General features: G+C 59.5%; 9 protein-coding genes across 9 annotated transcripts; 5 read left to right on the top strand and 4 right to left on the bottom strand.

The window, feature by feature from the left end:
* Positions 1–767: 767 nt before the first annotated feature.
* VTJ83DRAFT_6365 (uncharacterized protein) lies at positions 768–1,478 on the top strand (the record flags this gene model as incomplete). The annotated part of the gene is made up of 2 exons (XM_071013068.1): positions 768–1,087; positions 1,304–1,478. The coding sequence occupies 2 exons, from the start codon at positions 768–770 to the stop codon at positions 1,476–1,478; spliced, it is 495 nt and encodes a 164-aa protein (XP_070863992.1).
* A 935-nt stretch (positions 1,479–2,413) lies between these two features.
* VTJ83DRAFT_6366 (uncharacterized protein) lies at positions 2,414–3,981 on the bottom strand (the record flags this gene model as incomplete). Its single annotated transcript, XM_071013069.1, has 4 exons — positions 2,414–3,051; positions 3,131–3,647; positions 3,717–3,744; positions 3,800–3,981. The coding sequence occupies 4 exons, from the start codon at positions 3,979–3,981 to the stop codon at positions 2,414–2,416; spliced, it is 1,365 nt and encodes a 454-aa protein (XP_070863993.1).
* A 991-nt stretch (positions 3,982–4,972) lies between these two features.
* VTJ83DRAFT_6367 (uncharacterized protein) lies at positions 4,973–5,383 on the bottom strand (the record flags this gene model as incomplete). Its single annotated transcript, XM_071013070.1, has 4 exons — positions 4,973–4,999; positions 5,060–5,141; positions 5,205–5,236; positions 5,291–5,383. The coding sequence occupies 4 exons, from the start codon at positions 5,381–5,383 to the stop codon at positions 4,973–4,975; spliced, it is 234 nt and encodes a 77-aa protein (XP_070863994.1).
* A 375-nt stretch (positions 5,384–5,758) lies between these two features.
* Positions 5,759–6,370, top strand: VTJ83DRAFT_6368 (uncharacterized protein; the record flags this gene model as incomplete). Its single annotated transcript, XM_071013071.1, has 4 exons — positions 5,759–5,776; positions 5,836–5,967; positions 6,036–6,103; positions 6,178–6,370. The coding sequence occupies 4 exons, from the start codon at positions 5,759–5,761 to the stop codon at positions 6,368–6,370; spliced, it is 411 nt and encodes a 136-aa protein (XP_070863995.1).
* A 1,034-nt stretch (positions 6,371–7,404) lies between these two features.
* VTJ83DRAFT_6369 (uncharacterized protein) lies at positions 7,405–7,961 on the top strand (the record flags this gene model as incomplete). Its single annotated transcript, XM_071013072.1, has 3 exons — positions 7,405–7,497; positions 7,670–7,732; positions 7,827–7,961. 3 exons carry the CDS (start codon positions 7,405–7,407, stop codon positions 7,959–7,961), a joined length of 291 nt encoding a protein of 96 aa, XP_070863996.1.
* Positions 7,962–9,385: 1,424 nt separating this feature from the next.
* Positions 9,386–10,437, bottom strand: VTJ83DRAFT_6370 (uncharacterized protein; the record flags this gene model as incomplete). Its single annotated transcript, XM_071013074.1, has 3 exons — positions 9,386–9,799; positions 9,865–10,068; positions 10,156–10,437. 3 exons carry the CDS (start codon positions 10,435–10,437, stop codon positions 9,386–9,388), a joined length of 900 nt encoding a protein of 299 aa, XP_070863997.1.
* A 1,216-nt stretch (positions 10,438–11,653) lies between these two features.
* Positions 11,654–12,269, top strand: VTJ83DRAFT_6371 (uncharacterized protein; the record flags this gene model as incomplete). The annotated part of the gene is made up of 2 exons (XM_071013075.1): positions 11,654–11,817; positions 12,107–12,269. The coding sequence occupies 2 exons, from the start codon at positions 11,654–11,656 to the stop codon at positions 12,267–12,269; spliced, it is 327 nt and encodes a 108-aa protein (XP_070863998.1).
* Positions 12,270–13,169: 900 nt separating this feature from the next.
* On the bottom strand, positions 13,170–15,222 carry VTJ83DRAFT_6372 (uncharacterized protein; the record flags this gene model as incomplete). Its single annotated transcript, XM_071013076.1, has 2 exons — positions 13,170–14,846; positions 14,917–15,222. 2 exons carry the CDS (start codon positions 15,220–15,222, stop codon positions 13,170–13,172), a joined length of 1,983 nt encoding a protein of 660 aa, XP_070863999.1.
* A 500-nt stretch (positions 15,223–15,722) lies between these two features.
* On the top strand, positions 15,723–16,872 carry VTJ83DRAFT_6373 (uncharacterized protein; the record flags this gene model as incomplete). Its single annotated transcript, XM_071013077.1, has 2 exons — positions 15,723–16,228; positions 16,299–16,872. The coding sequence occupies 2 exons, from the start codon at positions 15,723–15,725 to the stop codon at positions 16,870–16,872; spliced, it is 1,080 nt and encodes a 359-aa protein (XP_070864000.1).
* Between the last annotated feature and the right edge of the window lie 261 nt (positions 16,873–17,133).

Genomic DNA, 17,133 nt, shown 5'->3' on the forward strand with positions numbered 1-17,133 from the left:
CGAGTAGCGGTTAGACAGAATGCAATAGAGGACATGGAGAGCATCACTGATGCCTGTGTAGTGATAAGAAACATGCATGGTCTCTTGAGCCTCTCCCGCCTGCTGTCATGGCTGTGATTGCCCAAGGCGAAAGATAGCCCTGGCTCTTGACAATCAAGTTGCCCCTGGTAGCTCTCCCTCCTCAGCCACAACCTCAGAGGTCCATGAGGCGTCGGTTCGGACACCGTCAACCACGGCGCCAGTTTTCCCGGCTGCGGGGTCTCTCGGGCTCCGTGTGGGGGCCATCCGCCTCATCGGAGCCGTCGGCGCCGGTTCATGGTCCGAGGTTCAACCCGGAGCACAGCAAACACAACGTCAAACGCACGGCTAAGTGATGAAAATAGCTAGAAGCTGGTCCCCATATGAACCATTTAGAAAGCTGTTGTAACCCCGTACCGGACGTTGCAACTGCCACAGGTTCTCCAAGAAAAAAAGGGACAGGACCTCAAAGTGAGCACGTGACTTCGTTCCACTGACGCGCCTCGACTCGGACCTCCCCCCCCCCCCCTGGGTTTGAAAGCGCGCCCCTTGTCGCGGCACAATCGATTCGTCTGTCTTCAAAGGGCTTCACCTTCTTCGCTCCTCAGCGTTTCCATGATCCCGATATTCATCAAGGTCGCGCTGGCTTGTAGCGACGGGCTCTGAGCGTCGTTCCTATCTTCGAGAGTCTCGACCATCCTCGACAGCTCTTATCCCGCCAAAGACAGGCCCTCGGGCAAGCGGCCGCCATGGAGGCAACATCGGCCCCAGCCCCAACGAGCAAACCCCCTCTCTCGGGCCGCCCGGCGTCGTCCAAAGCCACACCGCCAGCACCCACGACGACAACGACAAGGCCAGCCGTCAGAAACCTCGCCCAAATCCCCCTCGCCCCGCCCCTCCGTACCTCCCCGCGGGGCACCCCCTTTGAGCGCGCCGTCTGGTCTCTGACGTACCAGATTCCCCGGGGTTGCTTCAGCACCTACGCGCTGCTGGCCGCTCGCCTGGGCTCCTCGCCGCGGGCCGTGGGGAACGCGCTGCGGCGCAACCCGTTTCCGCCCGATGTTCCTTGGTGGGTCTCGAGAGCTCTCTCTCTCTCTCTCTCTCTCTCTCCCCCTTGGTTCCCTCTCTTACCTGCTCGAGTCTACCCCGGTGGGTGCTCAAGCTTGCCTGCCTGATCTACCTTTCCCTCCCTCGGTGCTTGCTTACGCCCCTCCCCTGAAATGTTCATCGCACCCAAAGCGTGGATAAAAAAGAGACAAGAGAATGACTGACGGCAGAGAACCAGCCACCGCGTCGTGGCCGCAGACCAGACCCTAGGCGGGTTCAAGGGCAAAACCGCCCGGCGCGACGGCGAGGGCATCACGCTGGCGGAAAAGAGAAGGCTGCTCCGGAAGGAGGGCGTCAAGTTCGACGGGACAGGGATGCGGGTGCTTGGGACGGCGTTTCGGGGGTTTGCTTGATGGCCTTGTATCTCCTTGGTTTTGTGATTGGCCTCTCTCTATGCCTAAATATCGCTTTCCTATCATGCCAATGCGTGTTTGCGTTTCCTTCCTTCTGCATGTCTCCCGAATGTGTGTCTCTGCTCTCACACGGCAGCTGTGTCTTGGACGGTGTTGACATTGTCGTTGCAAGATGATGGCTTCATACACGATGGACCCCATCAACATCGAGCAAGCTGTCAGATGCGTCTGGTTGACAGCACGGCTGGGAAGTGGTTTGGGAGCCTTGAGCCTGGTAGATACACAACCACAGGCATCCGCCAGGGCATGGCGGTAGGCGACGGGCACTTTGACACCCCGGAAAGGCAGAAAAACGCCAGCCCAATGTCAATGTCTCTCGAGGGACCTGCGCCAATACCAACCTCATATGTTCACCTCCATTCCCGCCTACGTAAGGGACCTAGCCTACCCATCCATGTGTCTGTTCCGTGTTGATGCTCCAGGACCGTGGCTCCCAACAAACAAAGCGCCCCTCCCAAGAAATTGAGTCCTTTACCGACCACCCACCGCTCTTCCTTTTCTCGCCCATCCTTCATAATGGTACATATGTACGTTACATTTCATGCAATGTGTTTGCGGTCCTTTTTTCATCTTCCGTGACACACCCGACCAACCCTTGGGTCTTTGATTCCGCCGAGATGGCCCCGTAGTGAAGGAAAAAAAAAAAAAAAGACAGCAACAAAGGCAAAGAAAGAAAAAAGGGAATTCGATTATTTTGTTTACTCGTCAAACGCCAGCCGCCAGCCATGAGTTGCAAATGACAGGCCCCAGCCCCGGCCCCGGACCGACCAACCAATCAGATGGGAGACAGACGATAGGAGGAAAGAAAGTCATGGTGGTGTGTTGGTGGGAGCGTTACCGTCTCACCACACCGGCATGGAGATGGCCGCGTCATCCTAGTGCTGCGACTGCTGCTGCTCGTTGTCGCGGCGCGGGCGGTGAGGCACACCGTTGCCACCGCCGCGCGGGCCACCACGGCCGCGACCGCGCCCATCGCCGCGGAAGCCGCCGCGACCACGGAAGCCACCGCGACCGCGGAAGCTACCGTCGCGGTTCCCACGGTTGCGGCCCTGGACGGACTGGAAGCCGTCATCAGCGGGCGCCGCCGCGGCGGGGGCAGGGGAAGCCTTGGCAGCAGACTGAGCCTCGGGATGGTCGTCGGCCCAGGACTGCGTGTTGGCGGGCGCCGCGGGGGTGGCCTGCACGCCCGTTTCGGTCTCGGCCGGGTCGCGGGGAACCTTGACGTCCACCCCTTCCTGGGAGGACGGCACCGACGCGTCGACGGTTTCGAGTTGGTTTTCAGCTGCCGCGTTCGCAGCGTCGTCTGCCACCTCGGCGTTGGCATGCGGCCCGCTGGCAGCCGCGGCCTCTGGCGCGTGGCCGTTGGTCAGGACGGTGACGGCCTCTTCCGTCTCGGCGGGAGCAGCAGGAGCGGCCTCGGCTTCCGGTTCCGGCTTGGATTCGGCGACCGGCTCGGTCTCGGTCTGGAGGAGAGGGGCCGCATAGGCGACGGCGATCTGCTTAACTTGGGCGACTGCGAAGAACACCAGTTAGCGGACGGCCATGGGCAAGAATGGTGAAACGAGGGGGGGGGGGGGGGGGGGGAAGCTTACAGGTCGTCTGCAGGGTCTCGCCGGTGGTGCTGCGGGTCTTTTCGTCCACACCCTTGACGAGCTTCAGCATGGTGGAGACGGCATTCTCATCGCCCGAGTAGATGTGCAGGAGAACGCCCTCCAGAGCCATGTTCTCGTCCAACGTGCTGTCAGCATCCTCGGCACGGCGGGCGGCGGCGAGGCGGAGGAACTGGGAGAGGACGAGGAGGTTGTCGTGAAGCGCGGTCTGAACATCGGCGGCCGCCTTCTCGGCGAGCTCGGCAACGAGGTCGGCCTTGTCCTTCTCGAACTGCTCCTTGAGGGTCTTCTCCTGGGTCGCCAGGCGGGCCCGGAACTCCTCGTCCGCCTTCTTGTGCTGGGCGAGCTGCTCCTCGAGCTGGAACAGCTGGGCCTGGAGCTGGGGGCGCTTGAGATGGGCGGCCTTCTGGTCGGCGTTGATGATGCGGGCGGCGACGAGCTCATCGAGGGACTTGCCCGTGTGCTCATTGATTATCGCCTCAATCTTGGCAGAGTTGGTCTGGGAAAAGGGGCATCGTCAGCATCACGCGGGTTCGGGCAACCGGACGAGAGAGCCCGGGTCGCGTACGATCTTCTTTGTGATGTTGCGGATGCTCCTGAAGAAAGCGTCAGCGGTTTCGTCGGCGGCCACGGAGCTTGGGCTGCGCGCACTTCTGGAGATCCCGGATGTAGGCATTCTCGTTGTCGTCGTGGCGGTCATCCCCGCCGGCCACGGAGCCGGCGTTGGAGATGGCGGGGGCGGGGGACTCGGTGCCCTCGAGCTTTGCCTTCTTCTTCTTGGCCGACTTGGGCTCGACGGGAGCTGGGGGGTTCTGGACATCGGAGGCCGCCATTGTGGATGGGTTTCAACGAAGCTTGACGCGAGAGCGATGTTGGTTGGGAAGGGCGAGGATGCTGGGAAAGGTGCAAGTTGGTGGGGTTCGGTCGATGGCGGCGGAGGATGCGCTGGGATTTAGGATGGCGGGGATCGCAGGGGGGGAGTCGGGCTGTTGGCAGCGAGGAATTCGAGATGTTGGCAGGGGTTCAGATTGGGTGGTTTGTTTTTGCTGGTTGGTGGCTTGAAGCTTGGGAAATTTTTTTGCTGGTCATCAACGTCAGGTGCGTGCGTGCCTGAATTGCCCCCTTTTGGCGTCGTAGGTTATGCTGGGTGGCTCCCGCACACGCTCCCCCGTGACCGTGGATGGATCCTCTCAGGTGAGGCAACCCCTCAGGCGATTGGCCGCTGGGCCGTCAGCCTGACGCCGGAACGGCGCAGAAGGGGCACGAAGCAAACCGACATTCCACCCTCAAGACATATAGTATAAGCATTGTGGTGTAAAGCGTTTCCATGTTTCTTTATTCTCTGGAAGCCTGGACGACGGTGAGCTGCCAGGGCTCGAATTTCCCGACAATGCATCGCCCCCCTTCCAACCCCTTTTCCCTTTGTCGAGTTTGTCCTTGCTCCATCTATGTAAACCACCCCAGTTCTCCAGCCTGGGCACAGCGTTCGCATCCCCATCCCCTATGCTGTCGCCCCGCTCCCCCCTCTCCATGCGCCGTAACAGGACGGGAACTCTTGGGTTGGGTTCTTGAATCCCAACGCCTTGCTGCGTTGTACCAGGCGCTGGAGAGGGCGGGGGGAGGGGGCATCTCGGCCTCCACAGCCCCGCTGTCGGCACACGTATACGGCCTCTATAGTAGATGCCCTGCTCGTTGGGCAGGCCCCAGATCCGCGGGGCTAGGCTGGTCGCGTTTGGGCAGGTTGCGCTCAGACAGAGTGCTCTGGTCGTCCCGGAGGACAAGAGGTCTTCCGTCATCGGGTCATGGCACTAGGATGAGATCCACTCATCCGCGGAACTTGGCGAGCGCATCCTGTATCGACGCTGTGAGCTTCCCGAAACCCCACAAGGGCCAAAAGGGAATGAAGCTTACCGCCGTCACCTTCTTAACGCTTCGCGCCGTCACGCTACGCTCACCTCCTTTCTTCGCCTCGACGGCCGCCTCTTTCATGAGGCTGGAAAACCAACAACTTGTCAACATGGAGCTCCAAGTGCGTTCCGAGGGAATGAATCCTTACGTTTGCATAAATAGCATATAGTCCAGAAAGATCTTTCGAACATTGTCAGCTTGGAAGGGTCTCGCGTTTTGCAAGGCGTGTTATACCATGACATCAGCGTTCTTGGTCAGATTGCGGTTGGAGTGGGCTTTGACAATCTTCTTGACCGTCGCGCGCGGGTAGAGCTTTTGCCCTGCCATGTTGGATGTGGTATATCCCGCCGAAGCGAAACGTGTCTATCAGGGAGATGCAGATATGGTGTGGGCTCGAGGGAGGGGGGGTTGTGTTGATGCGAGGGAGACTCAAGGAATGAGAACCGCGACACGGTTTGTTGACTTTGAGACCGCTCTGGGAGCTTGAACCAATCCGCGAGCCCGCCCCCCCCCCCTTTCCCCGGCCCGTGTGTCTCGCGATGTCCAGGGTTAGGGTTGTCGTCATCTTTGGCGGGGATCCAAACCTGGAACCTGAGCTCCTTCGTTCGAACCCCGCCAAAGAACGGAGCTCCTTGGGGTGCTCAAAGTTGAAGGATACCGAGCAGCAAGGGAAGCAGCACAGCACAGAACCGGCCAGCCAAGATGATTTCACGAAGAATGGTACAGCAATTTGGTCGCAACAACATCCTAGCAACCATGACCACTGACGCGGGCCGCAGTTAACGAAAGAGGAAGAGGAGGCGATGGGCGAGGAGGTCGAGGTCCGCCGCGAGGACCAAGACAAGATCAACAAGTTCAGCCGTCTGCACCAGCGCGAGCTCGCAATACAAGACGAGCTGAAGGTCAAGCAGGTCCGTTCTGCCCATCGTCCGCTCTGTCCTGGACAGCCTGACTCATCCGCTATCTTGCGCGCATGTAGAAGGAAAAGGAGGAGCTCGACGACATCAACACCGAGTTGGAGCTCGCCGACGAAGACGAACCCGTCCCGTAAGTGGCCGCCAACCTGGACCAACGACAACCATATGGACACGCAACTCACAGCAGAGGATCGCCTTTTGCAGATACAAGATCGGCGACGCCTTCTTCCACGTCCCGCTCGCCCAAGCCCAAGAAATGCTCGCTGTCTCGACGGCCAAGCTCGAGGAGGAAATCGAGGAGCTCGAGGACAAGTTGGGGACCATCAAGGAGGAGATGTCGCAGCTCAAGGTGGAACTGTATGCGAGATTTGGCAAGACCATCAACCTCGAGACATGACACGCAAACAAGAATGCTGCGAATCCAGCTGCTGCCCTGCCCGGGAAAGAACCTGGCTCGTGGGTGACGTGCGGTGTGAGCAGAGCGCAGGATCCGGGCCTTCGCCTCTCTTGTCCCGGAACTAGAGGGTCCCGGCTGCTATCTACGCTTTTGCGACGTGTCCAGCGTTACGGTCCGCGCTGTGTGCTCCTGGCGTGGTTCGCTGGCGATGAATCTGCTCACGGGCCCAGTTGGGTCTGCGACGGGGTTCCTTCGAGGCGAGACACAACCACAACCATTCCCTACGTTGCGCCACGACTCAAGACAAGAAAATGCACAGTTGAACTGCCCTTTGCCTTGAGGAGAAAAGGCAGGTGCTTGGTATGGGGAAAGCTGTGAGGGTGCTCTAGGGTTGTATCACTTGGGATGGCCCGTACGAGACGTGCACAAAAGAAGGATGAGACAGCCATGCACGAGAGCTGTAGGAATACAACAACAGACATATCTGCAAGAGTGACAGGATTACAACCTACTGCGTCTTCGTCTTTTCCATGACCTCTCTCCCACCGGACACTCAACGAGAAAACCCGTACGGATCGTCGGGAGCTGTTGAGCCGAGGGGCTTTCGGCTGCCAGGAGAACAGGCCTACGGCACAGGATTCCGTGTACGGATCGCCGAACTGCCTCATCCATGGAACACAGCATTCGGAGCCGATTGACTTTTCAATTTACATCAAACATCCCGCTCCGCCCTGATGCACGATTACCTGCAGCTCGCAGCATCAACGGCAACGGACCGCGACCTGTTACCACAGCAACATTCAGGGTTAGGGTGTAGGCCCGGTCTGCGATACACACTACTACGTGGAGGAGCTTCTGTTACGGTACGATACGGTAACATTGCTTTCATCCCACCTACCTTAGTTAGCGGGCAACGACAAACACACAAGCCAAGGAAGGGAGCTGGATGTGCAGCCGCATCAACCTCACCCTTGGTTCCCTTACCCGCATTGGCTTCCGCAGCCAGGCAGGCAGAGTCAGCACCCGCACTAACAATGGCCTCCCTTAACCGCTCCGCCTCTGGGGCAACGCGGGAGAAGACGTATTTCGAGCAGCAACGAGAGGAACTGATTGGCGAGATCGCGATGGTGAGTGGAGAGGCCCCTCGCTCCCTGCCATCATCAGCATCATCGGCAGCATCGGCAGCATCGGCAGCATCAGCGCTAGGCCTCGCTCCGAAATCTTACTCCCACACAACCGGAAGGCAAGCCGCGCGCTGACTGATCGACGGCGTCCCACGGCCGTTGCCCTTGGAAACAGAGCTTCGAGCATGTGCTTGCCAACATCAACAAGCTGAACAGGTCTTTGGAGGCTGTCATCGCGGTAGGCACCCTCCCCCCCCCCCTTCCCCCCATCATCCCGGCTTCCCAACATTCAACGAATTCTTGGCCACCCCCGTCTGATTCACACAACCTAGGTTGGCAATGAGTTTTCCTCGGTCGAGGCGTTGTGGTCGCAGTTTGAGAACGTCATGGCCAAGGAGCCGGAGGAGGTGAAATCGGAGCAGCAACCACAGGGCGAGGGTCAGGAGGCAGGGGAAGGCAATCAGTAGGGCAGCAGATGATAAGGTTGCCTAGTTGACGTACATCAAGGTCGGCAGATGGAAAGAAAGGGGGGGGAACAGAGTGGTTAGCACATGCATGTGTGGATGTACGACACGGGAGGGTTCGAGGGACACGACATGAATTGATACCCGGTTTCTGATTCGGCGTGGATGGTTCAGGGATCCGAGGGAAGAGTCTGGTTCATTATGCAAATGGGAAGATGCATGTCACCGCTAACGTTACGGAGAGCTCCAACACGCGGCACGAGGGGTTGACAGCCTTGTTGATGCTGTATTGCTTCAGATATTTCACGCGCCCAATGCCAAAAAAAAAGAAAGGTAAGAAACAATCAACAATCAACAGGACGGAACAGCTCTCGTTACACCACCACCGCGCCTCCCTCGCCTCCATTACGTGTTGAAGTCGGCGATGAGCTCCCATGCAGCGCTGTCCCGTGCGTAACCATGCATCCGTCTTTCTCGGGGTATCGCATCCCTTCTAAAACCCTATAGCAGTGTTCACGAAGAGAAGGTATACTCCAGTTAATACAACCCTGTCGGTAATCCCCTTCCCCAGCGCCGCACCTGTCCATACAGTAGTAGTAGTGCCGTACCCATCATCCCACAGTCCATCAGCGCCGACCATCCCCCACCCCGGCATCCTCCCCCTGGGCCCTTCCCAATCATCAATCCATAACCTGTCCCATCCAACCCTTTCATCCATTCATTCATCCATCCGTCCAGCGCGTAACCGTCTCGACAACCGGGGGCATAACTTGGAGTAGAAAAGAGGGAAAACATAAAAGGCCGAGGCAGTGCAATCGAAGAGACAAAGAACAGAAAGGATATCCCTAGAAGCCAGGTCGCCCGCTTCGTTAGCACCATGCCGTTTTGCCATCGGCAAGGCCGTGACACAGACAGGAAAAGACAAGTCGAGAAAAAAAACAAAGGAAACGCACAGAAAGGGATATTGCGATGGCGGGGGAACGTAGAGACAGAGAGAGAGAGAGAAGAGAGAGGAAACGGGAAACAATAAAAGAGAAAAAAGGAGGAGGAAAAAAAAAGGCACCAGGAGTAACGGCAGCTGCCGCAGGCGCATGTCGTGTCGGGCATCATGCATGCATTCCGTCCGTCCCATCGTGAGTCGAATCCGTCATCGCCGCCGGCGAGCGAGCGGGCGGGGTTTAGGCGTACGGGGCACCCGCCCATCCAGGAATACCCATCCATACCGGCGCGGCCGTCCCCGTTATGTTCTTCCCGCTTCACCCTTCCCCCTCCCCTTCGTGCCTCTCCAACTCAGGGTGTGTGTGTGTGGTGTGTGTGTGTGGGTATGTGTGTGTGTGTACCTGGGTAGGGAGGTAGGGATGTAAGTAGGTAGGTGGGTAGGTAAGGTAGGAAGGCAGGCCGACAATTTCTCTCCCCTTTCCCACCCATCAGACCAGCGCGCACTTTCTTCTCTTCTTCTTAACAACCGGGATCTGCACGCCGTCGCTCCCAAACGTTATCCCCGCCAGCGTCGTGCTGCGCCTCCGCGCGCTGCCGTAGTCGCCACCGTCCTTGCCGCCCGACGCCAGCGCCTCCGCCTCGAGCGTCTTGCGGTCGTTGGCCACGACCGTCAGGATGGCGCGCTCAAAGATCTCCTCGACGCCGCGCATCTCCTTGGCGCTGCATTCCATGTACTGGGCGCCCATCTTGCGGGCCACGGCGAGGCCCTGCTCGGTGGTGACGGGGGTGAGGCCTTGGGTTTTGAGCATGTCGATGCACGTCTTCTTGAAGCGCAGGTCGGATTTGAGACCGACGAGGATGAGCGGGGTGTAGGGGCAGAAGTGGAGGACTTCGGGGTACCACTAGAGGAGGACGGTGAGTTGGTACTCGGGGGTTGGGGGTTCGGAAGGGGACGCAAGGGACGCACCTTGTCCATGACGTTCTCGAGCGAGTTCGGGCAGTCGATGGCGAAGCAGACAAAGATGAGGTCCGTCTCCGGATAGGAAAGGGGGCGGAGCCGGTCGTACTCCTCTTGACCGGCCGTGTCCCAGAGGGCAAGCTCGACGGTCTTGCCGGTCGGCGGGTGGATGGGGTAGGTGATGTAGTTCTCAAAGACGGTCGGGACGTATTTCTGCAACGGCGGTTAGTCGTTTTTTTTCTCTTTCAGCGGCGCTGCCACCCATTGTGTCCAACGCGAACCGAGAGGATGCGCACGCACCTCGGGAAAGTATCCTTGGCTGTAGCTGATGAGGAGGCAGGTCTTGCCGCAGCCGCCGTCGCCGACAACAACAATCTTCTTGGACCAGGCCGGGCCCTCGGTCATGGCGGTGCCCGACGACTCGCGGCCCGTCGAGCTGCTGCTCATGGTGGTGCTGACGGTGCCGTCGCTGGACCGGGTGCCGCGCGCATCGCGCCGTTGCTGCGACTCGGGCCTCCGCGAGGCATTGCTCTCGTGTCGTTCGTGCATGTAGGTGGAAGTGCGGTATTGGTGCGACGCCATGGTGGTTGGTCTTGACTTGCGACCGATTTGCGTCGTCAGAGCGGTTGGGCGGGCGGGATGCGCGGTGTCAAAGCCACCGTCGGTATGGGCTGGGTGTGCGTGGTCGGGTCCGTTTGCTTTGTTGACAGCGGAGGAAACCCCGAGAGGCTGGCGGTCAGTCGGTTGGGTTCTGGCAAAACAACGGCGATTTGGGTGTCTTGTCGTCCCCTCCCCTCCCAGAAACTGTCTCGGGGAATTCAGATCTCAGGTCGCTCGGCGGTGTGCAATACGTGAGCGATGATGCACTTTGGTTGACTCGAGCACTTTTTTTTTTCTTTTCTTTTTCCTGGGTGATATGACGGTCGAAGGGGGGGAGTCGTTGTGGATGATGACATGCGGTCGGGCGCAAGTAAACCGTCGACTGGGCAACGGTCCCGCTCTGAGAGGCACAACCGCCCGGGACGCAATCGCGGGGCGCAAAATGGCAAGCAGCCGGACCCACTGCGCTCCGGTCAGCGCAATCCCAAACAGGGCCGAAGGCACAGCAGGAGCAAACACGGCAGAGGGCGGGGTAGCTGCTTGGATTGTTATTTCGCTCGGACCTCGAGGTTCTCATTCCATGTTACAAAGGGCCGTTGTGATTTTTTTGGTTGATTCTTAAAATCACTTATTCTACGCTTTTGTCGTCTTTTTCCAACTCTTGATTTTTTTTGACCTTTCTTGGTGTAAGACATGGACCAAAAGCGACTGGATGCAGTCATATCCAGCCTCTTCAACAGAATGGCACAGAAGTTGGAAGAGTTGGGCAGCCAAGCAGACCCACAGTGGAGCTTTCAGCTGTCTCGGTTCAACGTGGCTAGTGCATTTTGGGTGGAGCCCCAGCCCGGTGGCTGCCTGCCCTGGTTTTTCTGCGGCGTCGCCTTTCGGCAGCGAAAAAAACAACCTCGAACTTTTATTTCTGATCTTTCGTCGCGGCGCGTCGCGGCGAGGTGCTAGTGACCTCATCACCTCCCAACAGGCCACCAATGGTTCCCGTCGTTTGTGCATGACGCGGGAATACGTTCATCCAACTTTGGAGGGGCATTGTCTCTGCATGGTTTTCAAGTGAAGCCTGCTTGTCGTTTGTTTGACCTTGGTCATCCACCTCACCATCCAACATCCAACATCCATCAAGGCACCTCCCCTCCCCCTCCCACCTGGAAGTCAAGGACGTCCGGAACCGCAACCCAACACCACCATGGCAGAGGACACAGAAAACAAGTATCTCACCCTCGTTTCCAACGACGGGTTCGAGTTTGTCGTGTTAGCCGAGGCGGCTCTCGTCAGCCCGACCATCAAGGGCATGCTCCGCAGTCCCTTCGTCGAGGCCCAGACGAACCGCTGCACATTCCCCGAGATCAGGTAGGTTCCAACCACCCCCCTCGCTGATCCGCCCATCGCCTCCTTTCTTGTCATGATCCTTCTCCCATTTCACCCCCCCAAGCCCCTTCCAAATGATGACCAAGTCAAACCACACTTGCTGCGTTCTTTCCGACAGACCCCTCCAGTCGAGCGGGCCTGCATGAGGCGTTCTACACTTGATCTGATGGACCTCTCTGACCCACGCCTTGACATCTTTCTCCTTTCCTTTGTCGATCTCCGCGAGCGAGAACAACCAAGCTAACCGACGATCCTCTTGCGCCTTGAAAAGCGGCGTCGTCCTCGAAAAGGTGGTCGACTACTTCCACTACTGGTACCGCAACCGGGACAAGGAGAACGTGCCCGACATGGAGATCCCCGCCGAGATGTGCCTCGAGCTGCTCATGGCGGCCAACTACTTCAACCTGGAGCCCGGACCAGGGCAGGCTTGGTGAGAAAGAGAGCCACGGCCGGTTGGGGCGGGTGAGCGTGAGCTGGAAAGGACCTGGTCGACGAACCTGGAGAGTTCGTTCGTCCTCCTCCTTTCCCAGCGGACGCGAAGCACCAAAGGCTCCTCCGTTCATCTCATACGGCGCGCTTCCTTGCCAGCGGGACGGAGGAAGCGACTTTTGCGTTTTCCACGTTTCGCCCGGCTGCCACGAGGCTTGGTGTCTAGGGCTTGTTTGCCTTGTTGGCGTTGAGCATATCTGCGCCAACCTGACCGGGATGCCCGGTCCGGGCTGGTTTTCGTTAGCAACGGAGCGAGGATGGGCAGAGGCGGGCGCTTACGATGGCGCCGCACGTATACGGTGAGGCGTTTGGCAGGGCTCACGGAGGTGCCTGGTGAATCATGGCGTGGCGGCATCCGCAAGAGGTTTTGCGCTTGCAAGGGCTTGGTCGATGCCGAGGGCAGGGGAGGGAACGGAAGTCCTGTAGGCCGCAGTCATCCTCCCATTCTCGGTCCTTTCCTTTGCAGGCGGTCTTGTTCATGCTTTCATCCTCCCCGTCCTATGTCCCCATCTTAGCATAACGTCGGGCTCTCTCTCCCCCATGGGCTCGATGTCTAAAGTAGATGGAAGAGGGAACGATCCTTCACGATCTGCGAAGCTCACAACACCTACTGGGCCTTCGCTTTATTAGATAGGAGACAGACTATGCAGAGAAAGCGGCGATTGCTTGGAATCCCCATCGGTTTTTGAACATCATGAATTTTCTGGGTGACCTCTGTTCCGACGCCGCAGCCTAGCGCCTGTTAGCCAACCAAAGACCTGGATTTTGCATCATAGCCAGTCACCGTCCGAAGAGATTGAGTGACCAAGAACAAGATATCAACATGCTCGACCCCCCAAACTCCATCACCCCCTTCCCCTCCCACGTCCACCTCCCCATCCCCTGCCTCCACCACCGCCTCTTCCTCCCCGTCCTCCCCGTCCTCCCCGTCCCCTCCCACCCCTTCCAAAACCACCTCTCCCGCCGCGATGCCCTCCATGGGAAAACTCCGCCGGCGCCGGCCCCGTCTCCCTCCTGGCCGCCCTCTCCTCATCGCTGGCATGCCAGTAGTTCTCCAACCCCAGCATCTCACAAAACCTCGCCGTCTGCGGGTTCGTCCACTCCGCAGGCTGCTCGTCGGTCCTCTCCGGATCCACCCCCGGGCGGTGGGGCGGGGCCGTGATGACGAAGTCGCTCGGCACATCCAGCTTGCCCTGAGCCACCACGTTCTCGTCAACCCAGGCGCGGGCGGCGTCGATGAGCGGGGCGTAGTGGGCCTCGCCTTCGTCGGCGGGCGTGGCGGCGGTGCGGTCGCCAATGCGGACGAGGGGATGGAAAGCGCGGACGATGGAGAGCCATTCCGGGTCGTACTGGAGGCGGTAAGGGCGAGACGGATTCGAAGGGGTTGAGGACAACGCGGGGATCTCGAGGAGCTGGAGGAACCTGCGGCCGGGGAGGCACTTGTCGAGGGCGAGGAAGCGAGTGGTTGTGTTGGTGATGCCGGCGGGGACGGGTTGGCCTGGCGTTTGGCGAGCGGGAGGGGGGTTGGCTTGGGCGGGTTTGGCGAATGCGGCGGGGAGTTGGGCGCGGAGGGATTCGGTGGTGGTTTCCTCCTCGGTGCCTTGCTGCTCTCCAGAGACTGAGTTTCCGGCTTGCTGGGACGCAGCGGGTTCGGCGGATGCTGCTTCAGCTGCCGGAACGGAGCGGTTCCCGTCGCCGCCGCCGCCGCCGCCGTTGTCGTCGTCCATGTCCAGGTCGATCTCGTCCGGATTGGCGGCCGGCGCAGATGGCGCCTCGGGAACGGAAGCTGCCTGAGCGACATTTGCGGTCGCGGAGCCAGCACCGGCAGGTTCGAACTGCTTGATGGCAGCGAACTTGCAGTGAAGGTGGGCCGAGAACCAGAAGCGCGGCCGCAGCCGGTCAAGGATGTACTCGGCGGCTGGGTTTCCCAAGGTGCCGTCCCGCGACTCGGCTTGGAAGTCGGGCTTCATCTGGAACAACCTCTTGTAGTTTCCGTGCTTCTCGATGCCGCGGGGCCAGTCGTGGCTGATGCCGACGTCGACCTGGGTGCGGATCTGCAGGAGCTTGCGCACGTCGATCTCGCGCACATGATAGAAGCTCTTGATGTCGTCGCTGTTGAAGGGCAGGCGCTCGTGGTGCTGCTTGCGGTAATCGAAGCCTTTCCAGATGCCGCTGAGGCCGGCGATGCGCAGCGGACCCAGGCGCAGAACGTTGGCGGCACCCATGTAGTAGATGTTGGGGGCCACCCAGCCGCCGTAGTAGAGCTCCCAGAGGTGGGATGAAGCCTCGTGGTTCCCGGCGACGAAAATGGTCAGATAGGGGGCGGTGCGTGCGCCGCTGTAGTACTCGTGAAAGTCTCCCAGCGCTCGGTACTTGGCGGGCACCGACATGACGTTGAGGTCGGCGGCGTTGCGTACCGCCTGGAAGTCGCCGCCGATGATGACGAGGTCGACGCCCTCCCATTTCCTCTCATCGCACGCCCTCTTGACCGACGCATAGATGGCATTGAGGGTGCCATGTCCCTGGGAAAACGTTAGCCCGCCTCCTTCCCCCGTCCCCACGGCATGAGAGACCAGAGGGAGGGCTGCTCACACAACCTTCGACGGCGACACGGAGGCCGTCGCCAGTGGTTTCCAGGGTGCTGGGCCAATCCATCTTGGCGGTCGAATAACGGATGCGAGATTTCGGGGCGAATCGAATGGCCCGCGCCTTCAACCGGGAGTTGGGCTGGGTGTAACAGGCGGTTGAGGTTGGGTGGCTTGAGGTCCGATGGATGGATGGAGGAGTGGTGAATGAAGAGAGCGAGTGCAGCGAGGCCCACTTTGAGATGCAACTCGACGAAGCTCCGAGTGGTAGGTTTGTCCTTGTTGTCTTTGTCCTCCCCAACGGCAGCCACATCCTTCTTCTTCCGGGTCCGGGAGCCTGGATTTGCTCTTTCTTCGAGTTTGCGCTGACTGCCTGGCCTGGTTTGCAGGCATCGGTGCCGTGTGTGTGCCGTGTGCAAAGCTCGCCTGCCGTTTGCGGTGAGACCCGAGGGTTGAATGAGCCATTCGCAAGGAAGCGTCAACCCTAAATCTTCCGCTTCCTCACGGCGCAACCCGGAACACGATCGCGCTCGATACTCAACGAGGACACGGCGGCATGGAGAGAATAAATTGAAGAAAAAATACGAAGGGGGGGAGAGAGAAGAAGGAGAGCATACATATCACCAGGTCGGTCGCCGGGATGCAAACGGGCGCCCAGGGTTGGGGAATTCTCCATCGTAGGGACGGTACCTAGCTACCAAACACCACTTCGTCATTGTTGATGCGAGTCAATCCCGCCTTTCACAGCATCCGCCGAGTCCAACTCAGAATCACCAAGATACCAATCTAGATAGAGCACCTTAGCTAGCCATCATGTTCGAAACCTTCACCTTCCGCTGGCTGCGCTGGCGTCGTCCCGACCCGCCACCCCTCTACCCTCTCCCCGACGGCGTCGAGCGTCTCTTTGTCGATGCCCCCGGCGGCAAGCTTGAGATCCTCTATGCCCGTCCCCGGGGTGCCGCCCGTCCCGACGCCGCGCCTCTCTTCTTTGTCCACGGCGGCATGGGCGGCGCCTGGGTCTGGCTCGAATACCTGACCTTCTTCTCGGCCCGCGGCATCCCCTGCTACGCCGTCTCCATGCGCAGTCACGGAGGGAGTTACTATCCGTCGTACCTGCGCATGGTGTACATGACTACGATGAGAATGTTGGCGGGCGATGTTGTTGCCGGGCTGCGCTGGGCTCAAGAACGCGAGGGAGGGAGGGAGACGGTGTTGGTCGGGCATTCGAGCGGCGGGGGGTTGTCGCAGCTCCTTTTGTCGGACGGAGACGCGAGAGTAAAAGGGTTGGCGTTGGTGGGCGCGATCCCGGGGTTTGGCTCGTAGGTCGAGCTTTGCCGTGGCTCCTCGTACCGTCTTCTCCACGGCCTGTGCTAACAGAAAGCCCATCAGCTCCCGCGTCTACACGGGCTGGATGAGCATGGATCCATGGTTCCTCCCCAGGATGTGGTTCCAGCTCGGACACCCCAGCTCGCCGCTCTCTCACCCAGCGCTGACTTGGAACGCCTTCTTCAGCCGCGCGCAGAGCGCCGCCTTCGTCAAGGCCTTCCACGACAGACTGACCCCTTACGAAAGCTTCCTCTGGTCGCTGGGCATGTCCAAGCCGTTTGTCAACATGCGAAACGTCGTCTCGCAGATCGCGGGCTGGGACAAGGACACGAGCGTCATGGTAAAGCGCCAGAACCTCATGATCCTCGCCGGCGAGTCGGATACGCTCATGAGGGTCCCCATCATGGAAGATCTCGCCAATGCCTACCGCGTAGCGTGTGCCGGCCTGGCTAGTCAGAAGAAGAAGCCGAGGGATGTGGGTGCCGAAGTCATACCGGTCGAGGGAGCAGGCGATCGAGACAATACGGGCCATGGCGTCCGGTTCTGCCTGGTCCCGAAAGCTGGCCACCATATGCAGAATGACATTCCCTGGGAGGTGGGTGCGCAGAAGCTGCTGGCTTTTTACGAACAGCTATGAATGCGCAGCACGGCCGGGCCCATGTCAGACCGGTTGTATGTGTTTGGAACGATATCCTCTGCTCATGCACCGGTTGGCGCTGGGGTTGATGCCAGGTCCTTCAAGGGCCATGCAGTGTATGTACATTATGACACCACTCTGCTCTGGGTCTCTGGGAGTTGGGGATGGCCCGAGTTTGGGCGTTGGGAGATCTTCAGAGCCCTCTATCCTACCGGACATTACGGAAACTATGGAGCTCACCATGGCCTCACACAGCAGACG

Source organism: Remersonia thermophila, chromosome 6 (assembly GCF_042764415.1).
Source record: "Remersonia thermophila strain ATCC 22073 chromosome 6, whole genome shotgun sequence".
Classification (NCBI taxonomy): domain Eukaryota; kingdom Fungi; phylum Ascomycota; class Sordariomycetes; order Sordariales; family Chaetomiaceae; genus Remersonia; species Remersonia thermophila.